The sequence below is a fragment of the Pristis pectinata genome, chromosome 9 (genome assembly GCF_009764475.1).
Source record: "Pristis pectinata isolate sPriPec2 chromosome 9, sPriPec2.1.pri, whole genome shotgun sequence".
Lineage (NCBI taxonomy): Eukaryota > Metazoa > Chordata > Chondrichthyes > Rhinopristiformes > Pristidae > Pristis > Pristis pectinata.
Genome location: NC_067413.1, coordinates 79,411,837 through 79,431,584, shown reverse-complemented (window position 1 = coordinate 79,431,584; position 19,748 = coordinate 79,411,837). Strand labels below are relative to the sequence as shown.

The 19,748-nt window shown below is 37.6% G+C and overlaps 1 protein-coding gene across 1 annotated transcript in view; it reads left to right on the top strand.

Annotated features, from left to right (window-relative positions):
- Nucleotides 1-19,748, top strand: part of arfgef1 (ADP-ribosylation factor guanine nucleotide-exchange factor 1 (brefeldin A-inhibited)) — a 146,678-nt gene that overhangs the window by 42,337 nt on the left and 84,593 nt on the right. Inside the window, 3 exon segments of the mRNA XM_052022993.1 lie at nt 4,173-4,329; nt 6,597-6,743; nt 14,441-14,620. Coding sequence (XP_051878953.1) covers nt 4,173-4,329; nt 6,597-6,743; nt 14,441-14,620 — 484 coding nt within the window.

The window sequence follows — 19,748 nt, the reverse complement described above, 5'->3', positions numbered from 1 at the left end:
TAACTAGTTTCAAAGAATTCTTGCATTCTGGAAACAATGTACATAATCCTTGCCCCTGATTTACACATGTATTTTGAATAGCCTGACAGCGGACTTGGACACATTTGTTTTACTTTGATCAATGAATCTGCCACACAGCCATGGAAAATTCAATTTTCAGGTGGAAAATGCAAATTCCTGGCTTTCGTATTTGGAATTCAAATGAGAACAATATAATGGCACTTAAACAAACTTGAGAATCTCAGAAGAAAACTACTTCTGTGCTTTTGAAAAGTTTTGCATGGTGTAAGGAGGGTAAAAAGAGGTTAGTTAATTACCCATAGATGCTAGAAGCCTCTTTGTAAGGCAAATGCAGAAGTTGCAGTTTAAAATATCTTGGAGTCAGAGAAAGATTGGTGAATCGCTGCAGTTGGTGAAACTTAATGAGAGTGCCATGCTCTCCCCAGTTAAGTTTTGCTGTCGTGACTAAGCAGGACAATTGCCACCGTTGGATTTAAATGGTGGCATGGTTTTGATTAACTGAAACTTGCACGATAAAAACTGTATATTCAAATACTCTGACAGAACTACAAAATTATTAAGTTATACAGAATATGCTCCAGTGAGTCATATTTTTCATAGACTGATACAGAACAAAAGGAGGGCATTTTGGCTTAGCATGCCTGTGCCATTTCTGTGTAAGTGCTATCTAATTACTCTTTACTGCTCTTTCCCAGATTGTTTTCATGATCCCTGTTCTTGGAGAAATGAATGAGTCTGAAAGCCAATAAATTCCTTGGATCTGACCTGCATCCTAAGGAAGGTCATCAGGTCTAAGGATGCGATTGTGGAGGTAGAAGAAACACTGATTGTCATCTTCCAAACATCCATAAATTCTAGAATAGTTCTTGCAGATTATGAGAGAGCAAATGTAACCCCACAATTTAAGAAGAGAGCAAGACGGGGGGGAAAAAAAAGTGAACTATAGATCAATTAACCTGACGATACTAAAAGGAAAACTGCTGGAACCTATCATCATGGAAACTTGGAAAATAAAGGCTAGCTTGAATTCTCTGACTAAATAATAGAAAAAGAGTGGGTGGAGTTGCTGCAGATTTAACAAAGGAAAATCAGGTTTGATAAAGCTATGGGAATGTTTTGATGCTCGATCTGGCAGAATAGATCAGAATGGACCTGAAGGTGCCACACCAGAGGTTATTAAACAAGATTAGAGCACATTGGGGATGGTGTATAGTTGTAGATTGAGGATTGGTTCGTGTACAGAAAATAGGGTAGGATTAAATGGTTCATTATCAGACAGGAACTTGTGATCCGTGTCCTGTCACTGAGATCAGTGCTGTGGCCATAGCTGAACAAAATCCGCAGGTTTGATTTGAATGTTTCCAATATAATATCCAAGTCTGATGATGGTGCAAAATCAGGCGGTAGTGTGGGCCGTAAGGAGAATGCTGAGGAGCTTCAGGAGGATATAGACAGGCTGTTTCAATGGGAAATGACATAGCAGATGGAATATAATGAGCCCATCCGTTTTGGTAGGAAAAAAAGCTATTTTTTAAATGGTAAGTTAGAAGGGTGTTCAGAGAAACCTGGGGATCTTTCTACACAAATGACAAAGTTAATATGCAGGTTCAGCAAGTAGTTAGGAAGGCAAATAGTGTGTTGGCCTTTATCGTGAGGACTGAGTACAAAGCTGTCTTGCTCCAATTATATAGAGCCCTGGCGTGACAGTATCTGGAGTATTTTGTGCAGGTCTGGTCTCCCTACTTTAAGGAAGAATGTATTTGCGATAGGAGCGAAGCAAAGGTTGTTTCCTGGGATAGCAGGTTTGTTATATGAGGAGCAGATTAGCCCTATACTCTGAATATAGAAGAATGAGAAATTACTTAATGAAACAATAGATGGGAGTTGATGTTTCCCCTGGCTGGCATTTCTAGAACCAGAAGTCATGGGCTCAAAACAAGTGGTCATTTATTCATGACAGATGAGAAGAAATTTCTTCTGAATTCACCAAAGTCAGAGTTGACTTTATTGTTGTGTGCACGATTACATGTATGCACAGGTGCAATGAAAAACTTACTTGCAGCAGCATCACAGGCATATAGCAATCAGATGCACAACCTTCACAAGAAAACCATAAATTAACATAAATTATACACTATTTTTACATGAAAGAACACAACTAGAACAAAAAAGACAAAATCTATTTTAGTGCAAAGTGATCATAGTGTCCTTATACTGCTGTGATTAGGATTGTGCAGATTGGTTCAAGAACCAAATGGTTGAAGGAAAGTAGCTGTTCTTGAACCTGGTGGTGTGGGACTTCAGGCGTCTGTACCTCCTGCCCAATGATAGTTGTGAGAAGGTGGCATGGACCAAATGGTGGGGATCTTTGATGGCTGTTGCTTTTTTGAGGCAGTGCCTCCTGTAGATACTACCAATGGTGGGGAGGGATGTGCTGTGATGAATTGGGCTGAGTCTACAACTCTCTGCAGCTTCTTGCGTACCTGCGCATTCGAATTGCCATACCAGACCACGATGCAATCAGTTAGGATACTTTCAATAGCACAACTGTAGAAGTTTGTTGGAGTGTTCAGTGACATGCCTTAACCTCCTAAAAAAGTAAAGACACCATTGTCCTTATGATTGCATTTATGTGTTAGGTTCAGGACAGGCCATCTGATATGTTAATGCCCAGGAATTTAAAGTTCCTGACTCTCTCCACTGCTGATCCCCCAATTTAGACTGGCACATATTTGCCCTCTTTCCCCTTCCTAAAGTCAACAATCAGCTCTCTAGTTTTACTGACGATGAGCAAGAGTTTGTTGCAACTCTACTCAACCACGTGTCCTATCTCATTCCTGTACGCTGACTTGTCACCACCTGTGTTTCGTCCAACATTTGTGGTGTCGCCGGCGAATTTGTATATGGCATTAGAGCTGTGCTTAGCCACATTGTCATTAGCCATACAAGATGGCTCTGGAAGTTAAGTCACTGAGTTAATTCAAGACAGAGATTGGTAGATTTTTAGATATTAAGTGAATCGAAGGACATGATATTAACAAAGGAAAATGTTGCTGAGGTGAAAGTTCAGGCATCACCTTATTGAAGATGAAGGTACAAGTGGCTATATGGCCTACTAACCTGTGTTTCTTGAAAGATATTGTTGAACCTTCTTTCACCACCCTTTCAAGGAGTGCCTTCCAGATCATTACAATTAAATAAACTTTTTTTTCATTCACTTTTGGTTCTTTTGCCAGTGCTTCAATGGCTATAAACATCCTGTTGCTCATTGTTTACTCTTTTCAAACCACATTATGTTCGGTGTGCCTTGGACAGATCTCTCCTTTACCATCTCTGTTCTAAGGAGAGTAATCTATGTGCCCTGTGTGTCTGTCCATGTCGCCAATGACCTTTAGACATGGTACTATATTACTTCTATGGATGATATTCTTCATAATTTATAGAGCCAAAAATTATCCATGATCCTTCAGTTGAGCCCTAACAAACGGTTTAGAAAAAATTAACATTATTTGACTTGTATTAATAAAAAAAATCCAATAAGCATCACAACTTGCACTGCATTGCTTGTACATACACTTAAATTTTTATTAAATAATGCTTCCCTCCATATTCTTCCCAACAAATTAATCTTTTTCAATCAACAAAATGTGTACAATATATTTACCATGCAGGGCCAGACTTTATGCCAGAAAGATATGAATGTTAATATACCAATTACACATCTAATAATTTTGGAGATTAATCTTATTTATTGCTAAAGATAGTCATGCTTATTTCCATTGCTACATGTTTTACTGATTTGTTTCTGTTTGACAAGTTTGTGTGTAGCAGTTGGTTGATACTTTGTCCAATTAGAAACCTTGATCACTACTCCCTTTTAAATAAGAGTTGTTGCAATAAATGTTCCTACAGTAGCCATTAAAATAATTGAAGTTGGATGTTGTATTGTAAATTAGATATTCTTTCAGGTTTTTTGTATGGGGAGAAATTGTTGTAAACTGGAAAAGATGTGGAGTGAAACCTATTATGATCTTTTTCTGGTAAAGCATTTTTTGTTTAAAAGAATTCAGCCATTTAGACAAAAAAAGTATCATCTATTGTCCTTTATAATAGAATGTTAAAGATTAATAATATTTCTTTGTTTCATTTAGTCCTCCCCATGCAGAAGCAAAAGCTATCTCTGGGACTTTACCGCCAGTCAAATCAAAGGCGAATTTTATTGAAGCAGACAAATATTTTCTCCCTTTTGAGCTGGCATGCCAGTCGAAGTGTCCCCGCATAGTCAGCACATCTCTTGACTGCTTACAGGTTTGTATTTATAATATAAGTCTAAGTGTACACATTCAATGTTATTTTAAAAAGTACTGCTGAAGGGAGATATAAATAATGAATTTTGAATTTAAATTTATTTAATGCAGGTTGTATTGGTGTAAATATTTGAAGAAGTACAACTCAGTTTGATCTATTTCATTATTGTCCAATAGAAATTACTGACCTAGAGATGCACAGCGCTTCTCAATGTGGATTTAGGGTTCTCGGCAAGCAGCTGTGACTTGTACTTTGATCTTATCACAGAGAGAAGTAGAATGTTGACATGCAACAAGATCTGCCAGATTTTTCGTCTCTGTTGACTATCGATAACTAACTTTGGTACTGCTTGCTCTTTACCACCTATTATATGGTTACTTAATTATTTCTTATTATCCTTCCACATTTAGATTTGTAACATTCAAAATCATATAACTCAGGACGCCATTTAATCCACAACTCCAGAGTCCTCTCTGAAAATGTTATCTAATTATTTATGTTCCTTTGCACTTTGTCTGTAGCCCAACATCCTTTTCAAGTCTGTATCCAATTTGCTTCTGAAAGTTACTTTTGAATCATCTTTAATTTTTGAAGCAATGCATTCCCAATCATAATTAAAAAGAATATACAAGAAAGATATAACTTGTGGTTTGAAATTACATTTCACTTTAATAGAATTTACATTGAAGTGGAGTCAGATGATGTTTAACTTATCTGTACCATTTTGCTGTCTTTCTTGTAAAAGTTGTCATCTTCACCGTTAAATTTTCCAATTTTCTCAGCTCTACTAGATACCTGTCTTTCTCAAAATGGAAGCACTTACTGCATTAATGACACCATCTTAATAGGTCTGCCCTGCAACCTTAGGCCATGATATCCTTCCCAAAGTGTGATGCAGTAGTTTAATTTGCTCTTGGCCAATGTTACAGAATCTTCATTTGCTGAGCCAGATATGTATATACAAAAATACCCATTTTTTTTATATACGAGTACAGTAACATAAATCACTGAAACACTTAAAACAGTTAACAACCTTTAAACAGAATTTAAAAATGTAAATGGTACTCTGTCGTTTGAAAGTGAATGTGAATTAAATTTAGGATTATTTCAATTAATATTTAAAACAAAATGAATCACCATTATTTTCTTTTATCTCTTAGCAACCCAAATTAGGACCAGTACTCTTTGATTCCTGTTATTGTCTTGGATCCGGGTATACATGCCATCATTATCAAAACTGGCAGATGCCATGGAACTCAGAATTAGTATAAACATTGAGGAAAATAGAAATGAAATTTTGGAAGACGTAAAGAAGGCAGAAGAGAAAACTGAGAATTCATTTTAATATCCAGTTCTCATGTCAAACTAATGTACTGATTAGTACAATTTTTGATTGATAAATTAGCATGGAAATTAGGTAATTATTAGGATTGCCGATCTCAAGTTTGATCAAATCATAAACTCCATACTCTAAAGATAAATTCTGTCTCTATCCAATCACTGTATTGGGATGTATAGGGTTGTCTGAAATCTTGACATCCTAATCTGCCAAAAACTCTGTTCATATACAGGAAACTGCTGCCCATATTTTAAATTGTACCCCATGCCGCTTAATCATATCTGCTTCCTGCATTGTCTGCAGGTCTGTTTTTTCCCCCAAAATTCTCATTCATGTGTTTAATTCCTTCCATAGTTACATTGCTCACTACCTCCGATAACCTTTAAATTGTTTGCTTAAAGCTTGAAATGCTATTTTTCCTTAATAATTAAAACTGCTGAAATTATTACAATTGATATTGCTGCATTATTTAGGCTAATATGTACATTTGTCATGGTGCTTGAGTTATAGTAAAGCAACATATTGGAGAAGTGCCATCATGTGATAGGATGCAATTCATTTCTCTTCACTCCACTGATTTCCAAATCTTGGTTGTCCCGCAATGTGAGCCACACATCCAAGGTCAGGTGTTTCTTCTTCATCAGGAGGAAATGAAGGATGAGATGGAAGTGCTTTTTCTAGTTCCTTTGCATTTTGTTTGATAGTGACATTCCAGACATTTATACAGAGGTAATTTTCAAACCACCATAGTGTCATTCTTAGATTATTTGCCTATTTGGAGCTGTGAAAGAGACTTCAAAGGTAAATGATGTATAATTATTTGAACCTTATATGATGGTTAACAATAAAGACTGAACTGAAAGAAATTAGTGTGATTGGGATTAGGTGTATTTTTCTGTTGCTAACTTGTTATTTGCTTTTTATGTAGAAACTGATTGCTTATGGCCATCTCACTGGTAATGCCCCAGACAGTACAACACCAGGCAAGAAATTAATTGATAGAATCATAGAAACTATTTGTGGCTGTTTTCAAGGCCCACAAACAGATGAAGGCGTACAACTACAGATAATTAAGGTAACATTTATAACTTGAGCCTTCTACTTCTGTGAAATATATGGAAATATCTCCGAATGCTTTCAGTGTAATGGTGCAAAGATAGACAAGTCCCTAGATTTTGTAATTAATATTGTACAATTTAGTAAACTCATCATACCATTTGAATCTTCCATTTAATTTAATAATCAAACTATATGTTAAGGTAATAGCCAAGCGTGTTGAACATAATCAAGATGGGGAAATCGTTAACTAGTTGTGATTCTTTATATCATACAGTAAGAGGTTATACCTGTCTCATTCAAAAAATGAACCACAATACTGCCTCCTCAAGTTTAAATTAAAGGAAAAACTCCAATAATCTGCTATCTGGTCATTTGGAACTACAGATGGTTTGGCATCTGGCTTGCCAGGGCCCTGGTTCCCATGCTTCCTTGAAACTTAATGAATTCACTGGATAATATATTATTCCACTGTGTATCATCTTGAAGGAAAAAGGTGAATTAAAAGCTTGTTGGAATATTAATGAACAATGACATTTGATAACCCAGAAAATCCTGCTTATCTGGCACCACCAAAGTCCCAAGCAATTGGAAGACTTTTTCTCCAGATGATTAATGAAATACTACCATTCTTTTTGTCTTTGATTGTGTTTTTGAATCTTTTTCTTCCGGAGTTGGTGAATAAATTGAAGTTAAATTTAATTCATTTGAATATTACTTGATAATTAATTATGCTGGGGCCTGTGGATAGTTTGGGACCTGGATTGTAGTTCTTGTGTTGACTGCAATCCACTTGCCCCTTTAATGCACTGGTTATTTTTGCTTGAAACTTGATGTTGAAATCGAGGTTAAATGTTTAATCTTACTGGTAACATTTTTTGTATCTAGCAGTTTACGAAATCATTTTAACATTCAAGTAACTTTATCCTTTCCCTTCCTCTTGCCGCTACCAAACAAAATACACGATCCCAAGTCCTGCATTTTAAAATATTTATTGTTTGCCACTTGAGCTAAAAACAAAAGTTCTTTCAGGTTTTTCACTTATTACTTACTCTCCTACAAATCTGCCAGTTTTCTCAATTAATCATATGAAATAGAGATTTCAAATAGAGTAATCTATGTTTCCTATGCAGTTTAAAAACTAGTAAATTTTATTATCAAGTGGCTAACTTTATATATATGTGTGTGTATATATATATAGTGTTCATGGAAAATATAAATAAGGCAATCAGGAATAAGTAACAAAAGCCAAGTTTTTAAGTTCCTTTAATTTTTTCCAGAGATACCATTTTCTCAAATAAAATATTTATACTAGTTCAGAAGTTTTTTTTTATTTATGCACATGTAGGAAATGCTTAAGGTATTGTACAGTTGCACTTTTGCTTAAAATTGGATTTTAAAGTTAGAACTACATAAAGTTTCATATGGTCCTAACTTTCTGCCCAGAGTCTGTTCTTGAAATTGAAAACTTGGTGTGGCTTAGGGCTCTGGAAATTTTCAGCTACTGTGGAAGATTTACTGTATGTGTGTGTGTGATAGGTGCAGCATGAGTGTCTTATTTTTCATCTTGTTCTATGCTCCAGCAATTAGAAGAAACCTTACAAAAAGCAATATTGAGGCACAAGAGCCTGTCAACAATAGGGAGGGAAAAAATTAGTATTTAGGTAGTATTTCCTTAATGCTATCGAGGTGATGCCAATAAGGCTTTTCAATGCTACCAAGGCAGCTGGAATCAGTTGGTGAGTCAGCCAGATGAAATAGCATCAGGCCACAAAACATCTGAATATGTGGGCTGTTGGAGTCATGGAGATGGAAGAACATTCTAGTCTATGCAACATTGATCTTTGTTTTATCAAAAACCAAATGCACCAAAAAGTGAGGAGGAAAAAATATTGTTAGTGCCATGAAATAAAACTTGATGGAAGTAACAAGTGCCAAGTTGTTCTAATAGATGACTTTAAATTCCATATATATTGGGAAGAGTAAAGTAACTTTAGTAGAAATGCACCAGATTTATTCTGTGCATTCAGGACAACTCAATAACCGAATAGCAAGGGACTGCCATCTTATGGTGATCATAATATTACTTAACTCAGTGACCCAGAATCTGCAGTGAGCTTCAAACAATGGTGTATGTTGATTTTAAATTGACTTTGAAGGAAAGTCTCCACAAAAATCTTGTGATTTCTCTTGTTCGAAGTTCCACTTTGTAAATAACTACACTTGTTGGATGCCAACTTGTTACTTTTACAGTCAAACTACTTCATAAATAACTGAAATTCACCTTGGTCCAAATAATTTCTCCTAGTTTGCACCCATTGACCACAGCAATCAATGCAGTGTATAAGGGGCATAGTCAAGTGCTGACATCATCTTTGCAATTTCTACATTGCTGTTTTGAGAATATCCCCCAAACTACTGTCAGTTTTGTGGAGTAATGACTGCAAATGGCAGCTTTTTCTGTTGTTACTGCTGAAAAAATCTGGGCCAATGTTACATTTGGAATGTAGAAATTTAAGGCCTTTACTGTGATTTTGAGATATTGCCAAGTGGTGAGGAAAACTGACGTTGGCTAACTGGTCAATACTTGGTCAAAAAACAGATAAACTGCAGTAGGTAGGTTCCCAAACAGGTTTAGTGCAAGATCAGTATATATCCTTAAGGTCGAATGGGTTTATTTACCATGGCTATGGTAACAGAATTAAAGGAAAAATAGAAAAGTGCAAAAGTAGTTCAAGAATTTAATCTTCAGAATTTATTTTTATTTCTCTGTTTTGGTAAAAAGTCAAAATATTGCTGGGGTCTTCTTATGCCAGCTGGGTTATAAAGGCTGCACCAGGATAATTTTTTTTCAAGTTTATTGTAACTTCATTGAGATAATGTTATTCAATTGCAAAAATATTGCTATAACAACAATATACTGTAGCTATATTGTCCACAAATCACACTGCAGTACTAATGGTTCTTGTAACTTTTATTTATTATGATTGAGAATGTGCATAAAATAATTAAGTGAACAAAGCCAAGATAATTATTTTTGTGGCTATCATTTTGTAATTTACCAAGCCTTTTTTAAATGTAACTTTACAGAGGAACTTCTTGCCTTAAATTGTTTGAACACACATCTCATAACTTTTCCAAATGAGTCTGAATGACCTACTCTGCAGGTTTATAATTTATCCTTAAGATCATTGTATTTGTTGTTTGCATTTATTGATTTTTTTTGGAGAATAGTTTCTGTAGTACATGATAAAACAGGGCAAATTCAGCACAGTTAAGGGGAGATCTTGCCTGACAAATCTGAGAATTCTTTGAGGAGGTAACAAGCAGTTTAGACATAGGAAAGTCAGAGGATGTTATTTACTTGGATTTTCAGAAGGCCTTTGACAAGGCACTGCACACGAGGCACCTAAACAAGATAGGAGCCCATGGTGTTAAAGGCAAGATACTGGCATGGATAGAAGATTCTCTGACTGACAGAAGGCAGAGAGTGAGGATAAAGGGGACATTTTCATGGTGGGTGTCAGTGACTAGTGAAGTTCCGCAGGGGTCAGTGTTTGAACCACAACTTTTCACTCTTACATAAATGATCTGGACAAAGGAACTGATGGCATTGTGGCAACATTTGCAGACGATACCATGATAGGTGGAGGAACAGGTAGTGTCGCGGAGGCCGAGAGTCTGTAGAAGGACTTGGACAGGTTAGGAGAATGGGTAAAAAAAAAGTGGCAGATGGAATACAGTATATAGGGAAGTGTGAGATTATGCATTTTGGTAAGAAGAATAAAGGTGTAGACTGTTCTTTAAATGGGGATAGAATTCAGAAATCTGAGATGCAAAGGGACTTGGGAGTCCTAGTTCAGACGAGACGGTCCTGGTGAATTACTGCTCACCCAGCTTGGAATATCTAACGGTGAAGTGTCACCCATACTACAGGAGTTCACTTCAGCGATCCTGATGGCAGTCTACATCCCACCCCAGACGGACGTGAAGCGTGCACTCAGTGAACTATACTTTGTGGTCCACAGCCTTGAAACAGGAGATCCTGAGGCCCTCTTCATCATTGCAGGTGATTTCAACCAGGCCAACTTCAAGAGTGTGTTACCAAAATACTACCAGCACACCCCCTATCCCACCAGTGCCCCAAACACCCTTGACAATTGCTATACAACCAGCAAAGATGCCTACTGAGCCACCCCCTGCCCTCACTTTGGTAAGTAACAGCACCCGGCTGTGCATACAAACAGAAGCTGAAACAAGAGGATCCAGTACGGAGTCATACAGTGCTAGTCTGAGGAAATAGATGTGCTTCTACGCAACTGCTGTGAGTCAGTAGACTGGTCCATGTTCAATGACTCAGCTGCCAGCCTAGCTGAATATGTCACCACCATCACGGACTTTTATCAGCAAATATACCAAAGAGGACAATCCGGGTGTTCCCAAACCAGAAACCATGGATGAACTGGGAGATTCACTCCCTACTGAAGTCTAGAACTGCAGCATTCAAATCGGGTGTCTGTGACCTTTACAAGAAATCGAGATACGACCTCCGTAAAGCTATCAGAGATGCCAAGAGACAATCAGCCCAAGATCAAGTCCCAGACCAGCTGTCAGTTGTGGCAGGGCTTACATGCTATAATGGGCTACGAAACGAAGTCAAGCAGCATCGACGACAACAGGCATCCCTTCCCGATGAGTTTAACCCAGTTCTATGCATGTTTTGAACAGAAGGGGATTTGTATGTCGACACCCACCCTGACAGCCTCCAATGTACCTAAACCCATAGTCACCATTGAGGACGTAAGACCAGTCTTCCAGAGAGTCTGCGCGCAGAAGGCATCTGACCCTTTGACACTTACCAACTTTTATTGATGCACCACAGAAAGTATCCTATCTGGATGCATCACAGCTTGGTACGGCAACTGCTCTGCCCGGGACTGCAAGAAACTGCAGAGAGTTAAGGACACTGCTCAGCATATCACAGAAACCAGCCTCCCCTCCATGGACTCTGTCTGTACTTCTCACTGCCTCAGTAAAGCAGCCAGCATAATCAAAGACCCCACCCAACCTGGATATTCTCTTCTTCCCTTTGGGCAGGAGATGCAAAAGCTTGAAAGAGGCAAAAGCTTGAAAGCACGTACCACCAAGCTCAAGGACAGCTTCTATCCCACTATTGTAAGGCTATTGAACGGTTTCCTAGTATGATAAAATGGGCTCTTGACCTCACAATCTACCTCGTTATGACCTTGCACCTTATTGTCTACACTTTGTCTGTAGCTGTGACATTTCACTCTGCTTTCTGTATTTTACCTTGTACTACCTTAATGCACTCTGTAATCTATTGATCTGTATTAATGGTATGCAAGACAAGTTTTTCCACTGTACCTCGGTACAAGTGACAATATTCCAATTCAATTCACGATTCCCTTTATGTTAACTTGTAGGTTGAGTTGGTAGTAAGGAAGACAAATGCAATGTTAGCATTCATTTTCAGAGGACCAGAAAATAAAAGTAAGGATGTACTGCTGAGACTTTATAAGTCATTGGTCAGATTGCATTTGGAATATTGTGAGCAATTTTGGGCCCTGTATCCAGGGAAAGATGTGCTGGCCCTGGAGAGGGTCCAGAGGAGGTTCACAAGAACGATCCCAGGAATGAAAGGCTTAACATCTGAGGAGCGTTTGCTGTCTCTAGGCCTGTACTCGATGGAGTTCTGAAGGATGAAGGAGGATTTCATTGAAACCTAGCGAATACTAAAAGGCCTGAATAGAATGGATGTGGAGAGGCTGTTTCCTTCAGTAGGAGAGTGTAGGATCCAAGGGCACAGCCTTAGAATAAAGGGACATCCCTTTAGAATGAGGAGGAATTTCTTCAGTCAGATGGTGGTGAATCTGTGGAATTCATTACCACAGAGGGCTGTGGAGGCCAAGTTATTGGGTGCATTTAAGGCAGAGGGTGATAGGTTCTTGATTGGTAAAGGGGTTAAGAAGGGAGAAGGCAGGAGAATGGGGTTGAAAAAGATCAGCCATGATTGATTTGATCTCCTATATCTTATGGTCTCATAGCAATTCAAATGATGTAGTTTTATTCCTTCTTCATTTCTTTAAAAATAAGGAGGTTTTCTTTTTGAATAGGTAAGCTGTTATTAGTAAACAGCAGAAGGGAAAGCAACAATGCTTGCATGGGGAAGGAACAAGAAATACAAAGTAACTTTGTATAAGTTCCTTACTAGAATTGAGCAAATGTGCATACAAGTAACAAGGAAGATCAACCCCTTCTCTGGGATCGTCGACTATCTATGCCGGACTGCATTTTTTCTTCTACCAGGAAGCCAGCACCCAGCACTTTGGTGTGGCATAGTGCAGTGCAAAGCTACTTCCAGTTCAAATAGCCAGGTCACAAAAAAGTGATGCATACTCTTGGTTCTCCAGCTGTCATATTCACAACATTAAGAAAAACACAAACTTAAAATAAAAGAAGTTATAACATTTAAAAAAAATCTCTCCATACATGCAAAGCATTTAAACATGCTCGCCTAAATTAAATAAAATGATCTGATTACCATTCTCGGGTCAGCCATATCTTATTACTGATTCCATTGTATTTGTGTCAGTTTAACCAGGTTCAGCAGCCAGATTCTAACTCCCCCTCTCCCCATCCCCCCTTCAAACTTGAAGTCTACAGAAATTCAAATTGCTCCAATTAGTGTGACACAATGAAAGATGCTGCTGATACTGTTTAAGCCTGGCCTGGGCTATTCTTTGTGATTTCCAAGAGAAATGTATTAAGTCCTGATTGAAACATTGGTGCCCATCAGAATTATGAGTAGATGAACAGCCAGCAAATTTGTGGCATGATTATGGTCAGGATTCTTTTTTTAAATTTAAATGATTATTGATTTTGTTTCAATTTTTGGTAACTAAACATAGATGAGTGGCTGACTTTCATGTGAAATAAGTGATTAGGTATTGCCTTTGGCATGTTTTTTAATGTTACCAAGTACAGGTGACTTTTGTGTTAAGGCCATTCAGGTTACGGAAATTTGCCCTTACAGAATTCACAAATCACTACCCAAAACTTTGAGATACAGAATAAAATTTGCTTTCATGGAATTTATGTGGGGAGATGAAAGTAAATTAAGTCAACATTTTTTCAACTTACATTTCTTGATGCATGCGCAGATGATGTTTTGCATTGCAGATAATTGTGGTACAGGCTGTTTGCTAGGAACGCAGTCTCCCGCGCCCCCCCCCCCCCCCCCAATAACATGAGGGTCTGTTGCCAATGGATTTACTTTTCCTCCAGAAAAAGGACAATATTTTTACATGGGTTCTTCTGACAGAACAATTTGAAATGGATGATCCACTAATTTCATTTTAGCAATAGTAATGACTATGCAGTTAACGCATCTACCCTTGAATACTGCACCTTTTTAAAGTGGCTACTATTTTGCAAATTAAAATCTACAACTGAAAATTATTTATGGTTTTCATGATTAGAGTGGATACCTTTTTGATTTTGTGATAGTGTTGTTGGAGGGGAAGAGTGAGGGACTAACCCCCCACCAAAACGAGGCCATCTGCCATTTTTGATTGATCTTGTATCTAAATTATTTTGTATCTTATTACCTTGTGACTTTAAAGCAGTTATTAAATTGCTATTATGGAAATAAATGTCTGCTTTATCATATCTAATCTCTCCACCTCTTTTTTTTAGGCCTTGCTAACTGCTGTGACGTCTCAGCATATAGAAATACATGAAGGAACTGTGTTGCAGGCTGTGAGAACATGCTACAATATCTACTTGGCCAGTAAAAATTTAATAAACCAAACCACAGCCAAGGCAACACTAACACAGATGTTGAATGTTATATTTGCACGAATGGAAAACCAAGCAGTGAGTATTGAATTCTCAAGGTAGTGTCAACCGAAAAGGTTGTATACTTTCTGTATTGCAAAATGACAAAGTTGTTATTACTTGGAGTACCTCAGGGAATATGTGCATAAATCTTTTATTCTGAATGTAACCTGCTTATTTTTGCATGCATTTATTTATTTCTGTAATTGTGGCATATTTAGAGAGTACAATTGGTATTGATAGTTGAAACATGATGAGCCTGTATACCAGTCTGGTATAATTAATGGATTGACATACTTTAAATAGATACAGCATGTGTTTCTCTTTCCCAACTTTTTACTGATGTGCATATTACCGATGTTACTTAACACATTTGGTGATTCTGGTGTGGAAATAAGAAATAGAAGCAGAAGTAGGCTATGAACTCTTCAACCCAGCATATACATTCATTAAGATCATGATTAATCCATGCCTCTAATCCACTTTCTTGTATGATTCTGTCCATCTCAGTCCTGGGGTGGGAGGGTGTTGGTGGAATTCAATATACAGCCCTCTCAGGTAGACAACCCAAACCTTCCCCCGCATCCCACCACCTCACCCCCCCCCCCCCCACCCCTGAAATCCCAGGAATCTACCTAGAGAATGTGGCTATAAGGGAAGTATATACATTGGGCAGAAACTAAAACTGCACACACTACTCAAGATGTAATCATACCAAAGTCTTGTATAACCTCAACAAGACTTCCTTACTTTTGTACGTCGATCCCCTTGCAATAAACCCAAATTATTTGGCTTCCAAAGTGCTTGCTGTACATGCATATTTTTATCTCTTATTTACTAGTTTATCATTATTATTTCTATTCTATCTCTCAGTGCATAATTTGCACTTTCCACATTATGATCTGTTGGCTATCTTCTTGCACTGGCACTAAATCCACTGGTTCACTGGTATCTCCCCAGGTGCTTAAATTTAAAAAGAACTCTTAGATTTACTCCATCATAAAATATATGTTGACTATGTCTAATCACTTTACAATTTTATAAGACCCTTCTAGCTATGCTAGAATCCACCCTCTTGCCAACAGGTGTTAGATTAAGTGGTTTATAGTTTTAATTTTTTTTTTCCTCTCCCTCTTTTCAGCAGCAGCGTTATATTTTCTACTTTGCAACCTGCTGGAATTGTTCCAGGATTTTGACAAATGCATCCACTGCCTCTGTTTTAGAACCTGGAGTTGCAAGCTTCCTAGCCCAGAAAATTTATCTTGTTTTGGTCTCCCTTATTTCTCCAGTACCTTGTGTATTAATTACTTTGAATTCCTTATTGTCATTAGACCCTTGGTTTTCCTTCATTTCTGCTACATTGTTTCCTGCAGGGAAGACAAATGCAACATTTTTTTTCAATTTCTCAGCCATTTTTATTCTCATCATCATCTCAGTGGCACCCAGATTACTTTTTGCAGCTTGCTTATTTGGGCTTAGAAGCTCTTGTGATCCATTGTTTTTATTATCTTCTCCCTCCCAATCATTTTTTTTTGGGGGGCACTCATTGCTGCTGCTTGAAATTCTCCCAATTCTTGTGCTAACTATTCTTGGCAGTGCTATGTGCTTTTTACGAACCAGAAATGATTCACTTCTTTCTTGAAGTTATTTTCTCAGTGAAGTTTGTTATGTTAAAGAAGTATTTCAAAATTATTAACACTTCCCCAACCTATTTTAGCAGATGTACCTCATAGACATAAAAATAGATCTACAAGCAGTCTTCAAGGCAATAGAAGTGCAAATGAGTAAGAAAATTTGAGAAGTAGATAAAAGATTAGGCAGTAGGACATTTTAACTAATGTAGCCTAATATCTGAGAGAAAATAGGTTTAGAAAGTAGAGGGGTGCAACATTTTAAAAACTTCACTCGTCAGAAATGTTTTAGTTGACGGTGTATCCTATTTTCTTATTACATTGAAGGAGGCTATTTAGCCCATCAAGCAAAATTATCATTCCCACACTTATTTCCACGTAATCTGTTCTCTCACACATGCCCATTAACAATCCCACCCTCTAATCACTCTACCACCCATCTACACAGGGGTAGTTGACTTAGCAGCAAATCTTCAGGGTGTGGGAGGAAACCAGAGCAACAAGGCCCACATGGTAATAAGGAAAACATGCAAACTCTGCACTAAAGGTCAAGATCAAATCTGGGTCACTTGCAGTGCCAGTGGGCCACCCTACAAGAGAGGGAGCAATTATGCCTTGATTTTGGAGTAAGAAACTGGGCATTTAGAAGGGATTTCAGTGGGTCATTATTTTGCCGCAAAATAGACCAGGAATGAACGTTTAGAATTGAGGGAAGGCTAATTTTACTGGGTTGAGATATAGGATAATTGCAACTACTTGAAAGTAAATCCGTGTTAGAGCAGTAAAAGGCAATCAAGGAGATTGTGAGAGTTCAGAACAAATTGGTTCTCTCTAAAAAAAGAATTTAAATCCAGTGTAGCTTGCATATTGAGGATCATACAAAATATCTTAAGGCAAAAAAAAAATGAAGGTGAGTTCGGGTACTGAGAGCTCATTACTGCAGAAAACCCAGAAGAGTATAGACAGATAATGCAGAGTTAAAATCAAAATTGGAGAGCATCTGGAAAAATTAGTGGCATGCAGAGAGAAAGCCAAGGATATTTTATGATGTACAAGAGACAATTGAGGAAATGGTACAACCTATCATTAATTAAAAAGAAAATGTGGCTATGGGCTGTGTCTTTATGCATTTGTCAAAGTTTATTATTAAGGAGAACAAATATTGGATAAGTTAAATAGGAAGAAAATATCAAGACATTGAGGTGAGTTTTGTTAGGATGGGTTTTCTTTGGAAGCAAGCCTGAACAAAATTTAACTATAATCTAAAATTATGGGATACATTAATAGATTGGATATGAGTGATTCATTTCCTTAAGATGCATTTAATTTAATGTAATTGGTAAAATAGTTAAAAGGAAGTTGAGATGTTATGGAGGTTTGGAACCCATTAACCTGAAATAGCGATGGAGGCAGAAGCACTTGCCATGTTTAAAGAGTACGTGGGCAAGCATTTGATGTGCAGTAACCTACATGGTTTATAAAGTGGAAATAGATTGGATAGCTCTTTCAGCATGGATGCAGTGTGCTAAATGTTCTCCTCTGCTGTAAATTTCACTGATCTCTGTGCTCCAGTTTTGGCATTTTGCATATCCCTTCCTCCCCATTCACAGCTGTATGTTCAACTGCTTGCATCTGAAGTTCAAATTCCCCTGCCTTAACCTATCCCTCTTCTAAGAAGCACCATGAAATCTACTTTGACAAAGATTTTGTTAATAACTCCTTTGTGCTTCAGTGACAATTATAGTTTAGTGAAAAATCTTGGATCCTGTTATGATAAAGTTATTAACAAATGGTGATTATTGTTATTATCTGCTTAAATATACATGAAGCAAATCTAAAATCCTTCAACCTCACAATGTACACATCTCAAACTTCTTACAAATCTTTGCAGTGGCAATTCCAGATCGGATAGTGTCATCTTTCCCTCCTCTTTTGCAGTGTAATGTATTAATATGATTAGCATCACTTTATTTGAAGATAAAGCTGGGAAAGTTGAAGTAACTGAAAAATAATCAGTGCAGGAACATTAGCTAGATGTAGAGTAAAGATTTTGCAAGTTGTTAATCAAAGGAATAGATGAGAATGTTTGCTTGGTAGAATTGTACAGTAGAATTTAGTTTGGATGGGGTTTTGTAATTGAGACTAAGGACTCTGAGATCTAGTCTGTGAAGGTTGATTATTATGGAAATCTGTGCCTTCCATGTTAATTTTTTTCCAACAGAAAATCTTTTAAAATGTGCACATGATAACTGGACCAGGAGGTAAGGACGAAGATATCGACTCTGAACCTCAGCTCCAGGAATGGATAGGATAATTGCTTTTAAAATAAAATTGCTTGTTGATCTCTTGCTCTTCCATTAATTTGGCATAATTCAAAACCTCATTGCTGATTTTACTCATCCAACGTCTCTTTCTTTGCTGATTTATATTGGCTCTCCAGTCCCTCAGTGTCTCAGATTTATAAATCTCATGCCTTGTTCAAATCCATTCATTGCCTCAACCGTGACTATTCCTAACTTTCTCCAGTTCCACAATCCAGTTGTCGTGGTGCATGTGTAGGTACCAACAATTTAGGAAAAAAAGTGGGATGAGGTCCTAAAAGCCCAATTTAGGGAGCTAGGAGATGGATTTATATAAAGTAGAACCTCAAAGGTAATAATCTCAGGATTACTACCTGTGCTATTTGCTAGTCAGAGTAGGAATAGCAGCATAGTTGGGATGAATATGTGGCTTGAGTAGTGGTGCAGGAGGGAGAGGTTTAGATTCCTGGGGCATTGGAACCAGTTCTGGGGGAGGTGGGTCTAGTATAAATGGGATGGTCTACACCTGGGCAGGACTGGGATCACTGTCCCGGGGGATTGTTTGCTAGTGCTGTTGGGGAGGGTTTAATCTAATATGACGGGGATGGGAATCCATGCAGAAAGACAGAGGGAAGCAAAGCAGAAACCAGAGCAAAAATTAGAAAAGAGAAGAGTAAGAGTGGAGGACAGAAAAGTCAAATGCGAAGGACACCAAGGTTACTAGATTCTAAAAGGACAATGAGTGTAGGGGTGCTTTATCTGAATGCCTGTAGTATTCGAAACAAGGTCAGTGAACTTGAGGCACAAATCAGTACAAAGGGGTATGATTTAGTGGACATTACAGAAACATGGTTGCAGGGTGGAGATGAGTTGGAATTAAATATTCAAGGGTATCAGGTAATACGGAAGGATAGGTGGGAAGGTAAGAGAGGTGGGGTAGCGTTCTTAATTAAGGATAAGATCAGGGCGATAGTGAGAGACAATTTAAGATCTAGGGAGTAGAATGTTGAGATAAACTGGGTAGAGATTAGGAATAGTAAAGAAGAAAAAAAAATCATTGGTAGGAATTGTCTAAAGACCACCGAATAATAACATTACAGTGGCACAGGCAATAAACCAAGAAATATTTGATGCGTTTAAGAATGTAATGGCAGTTGCCAAGGGGGACTTTAATTTCCGCATAGATTGGCGAATCAAGTTGGTCGAGGCAGATTTGAGGAGGACTTCATGGAATGC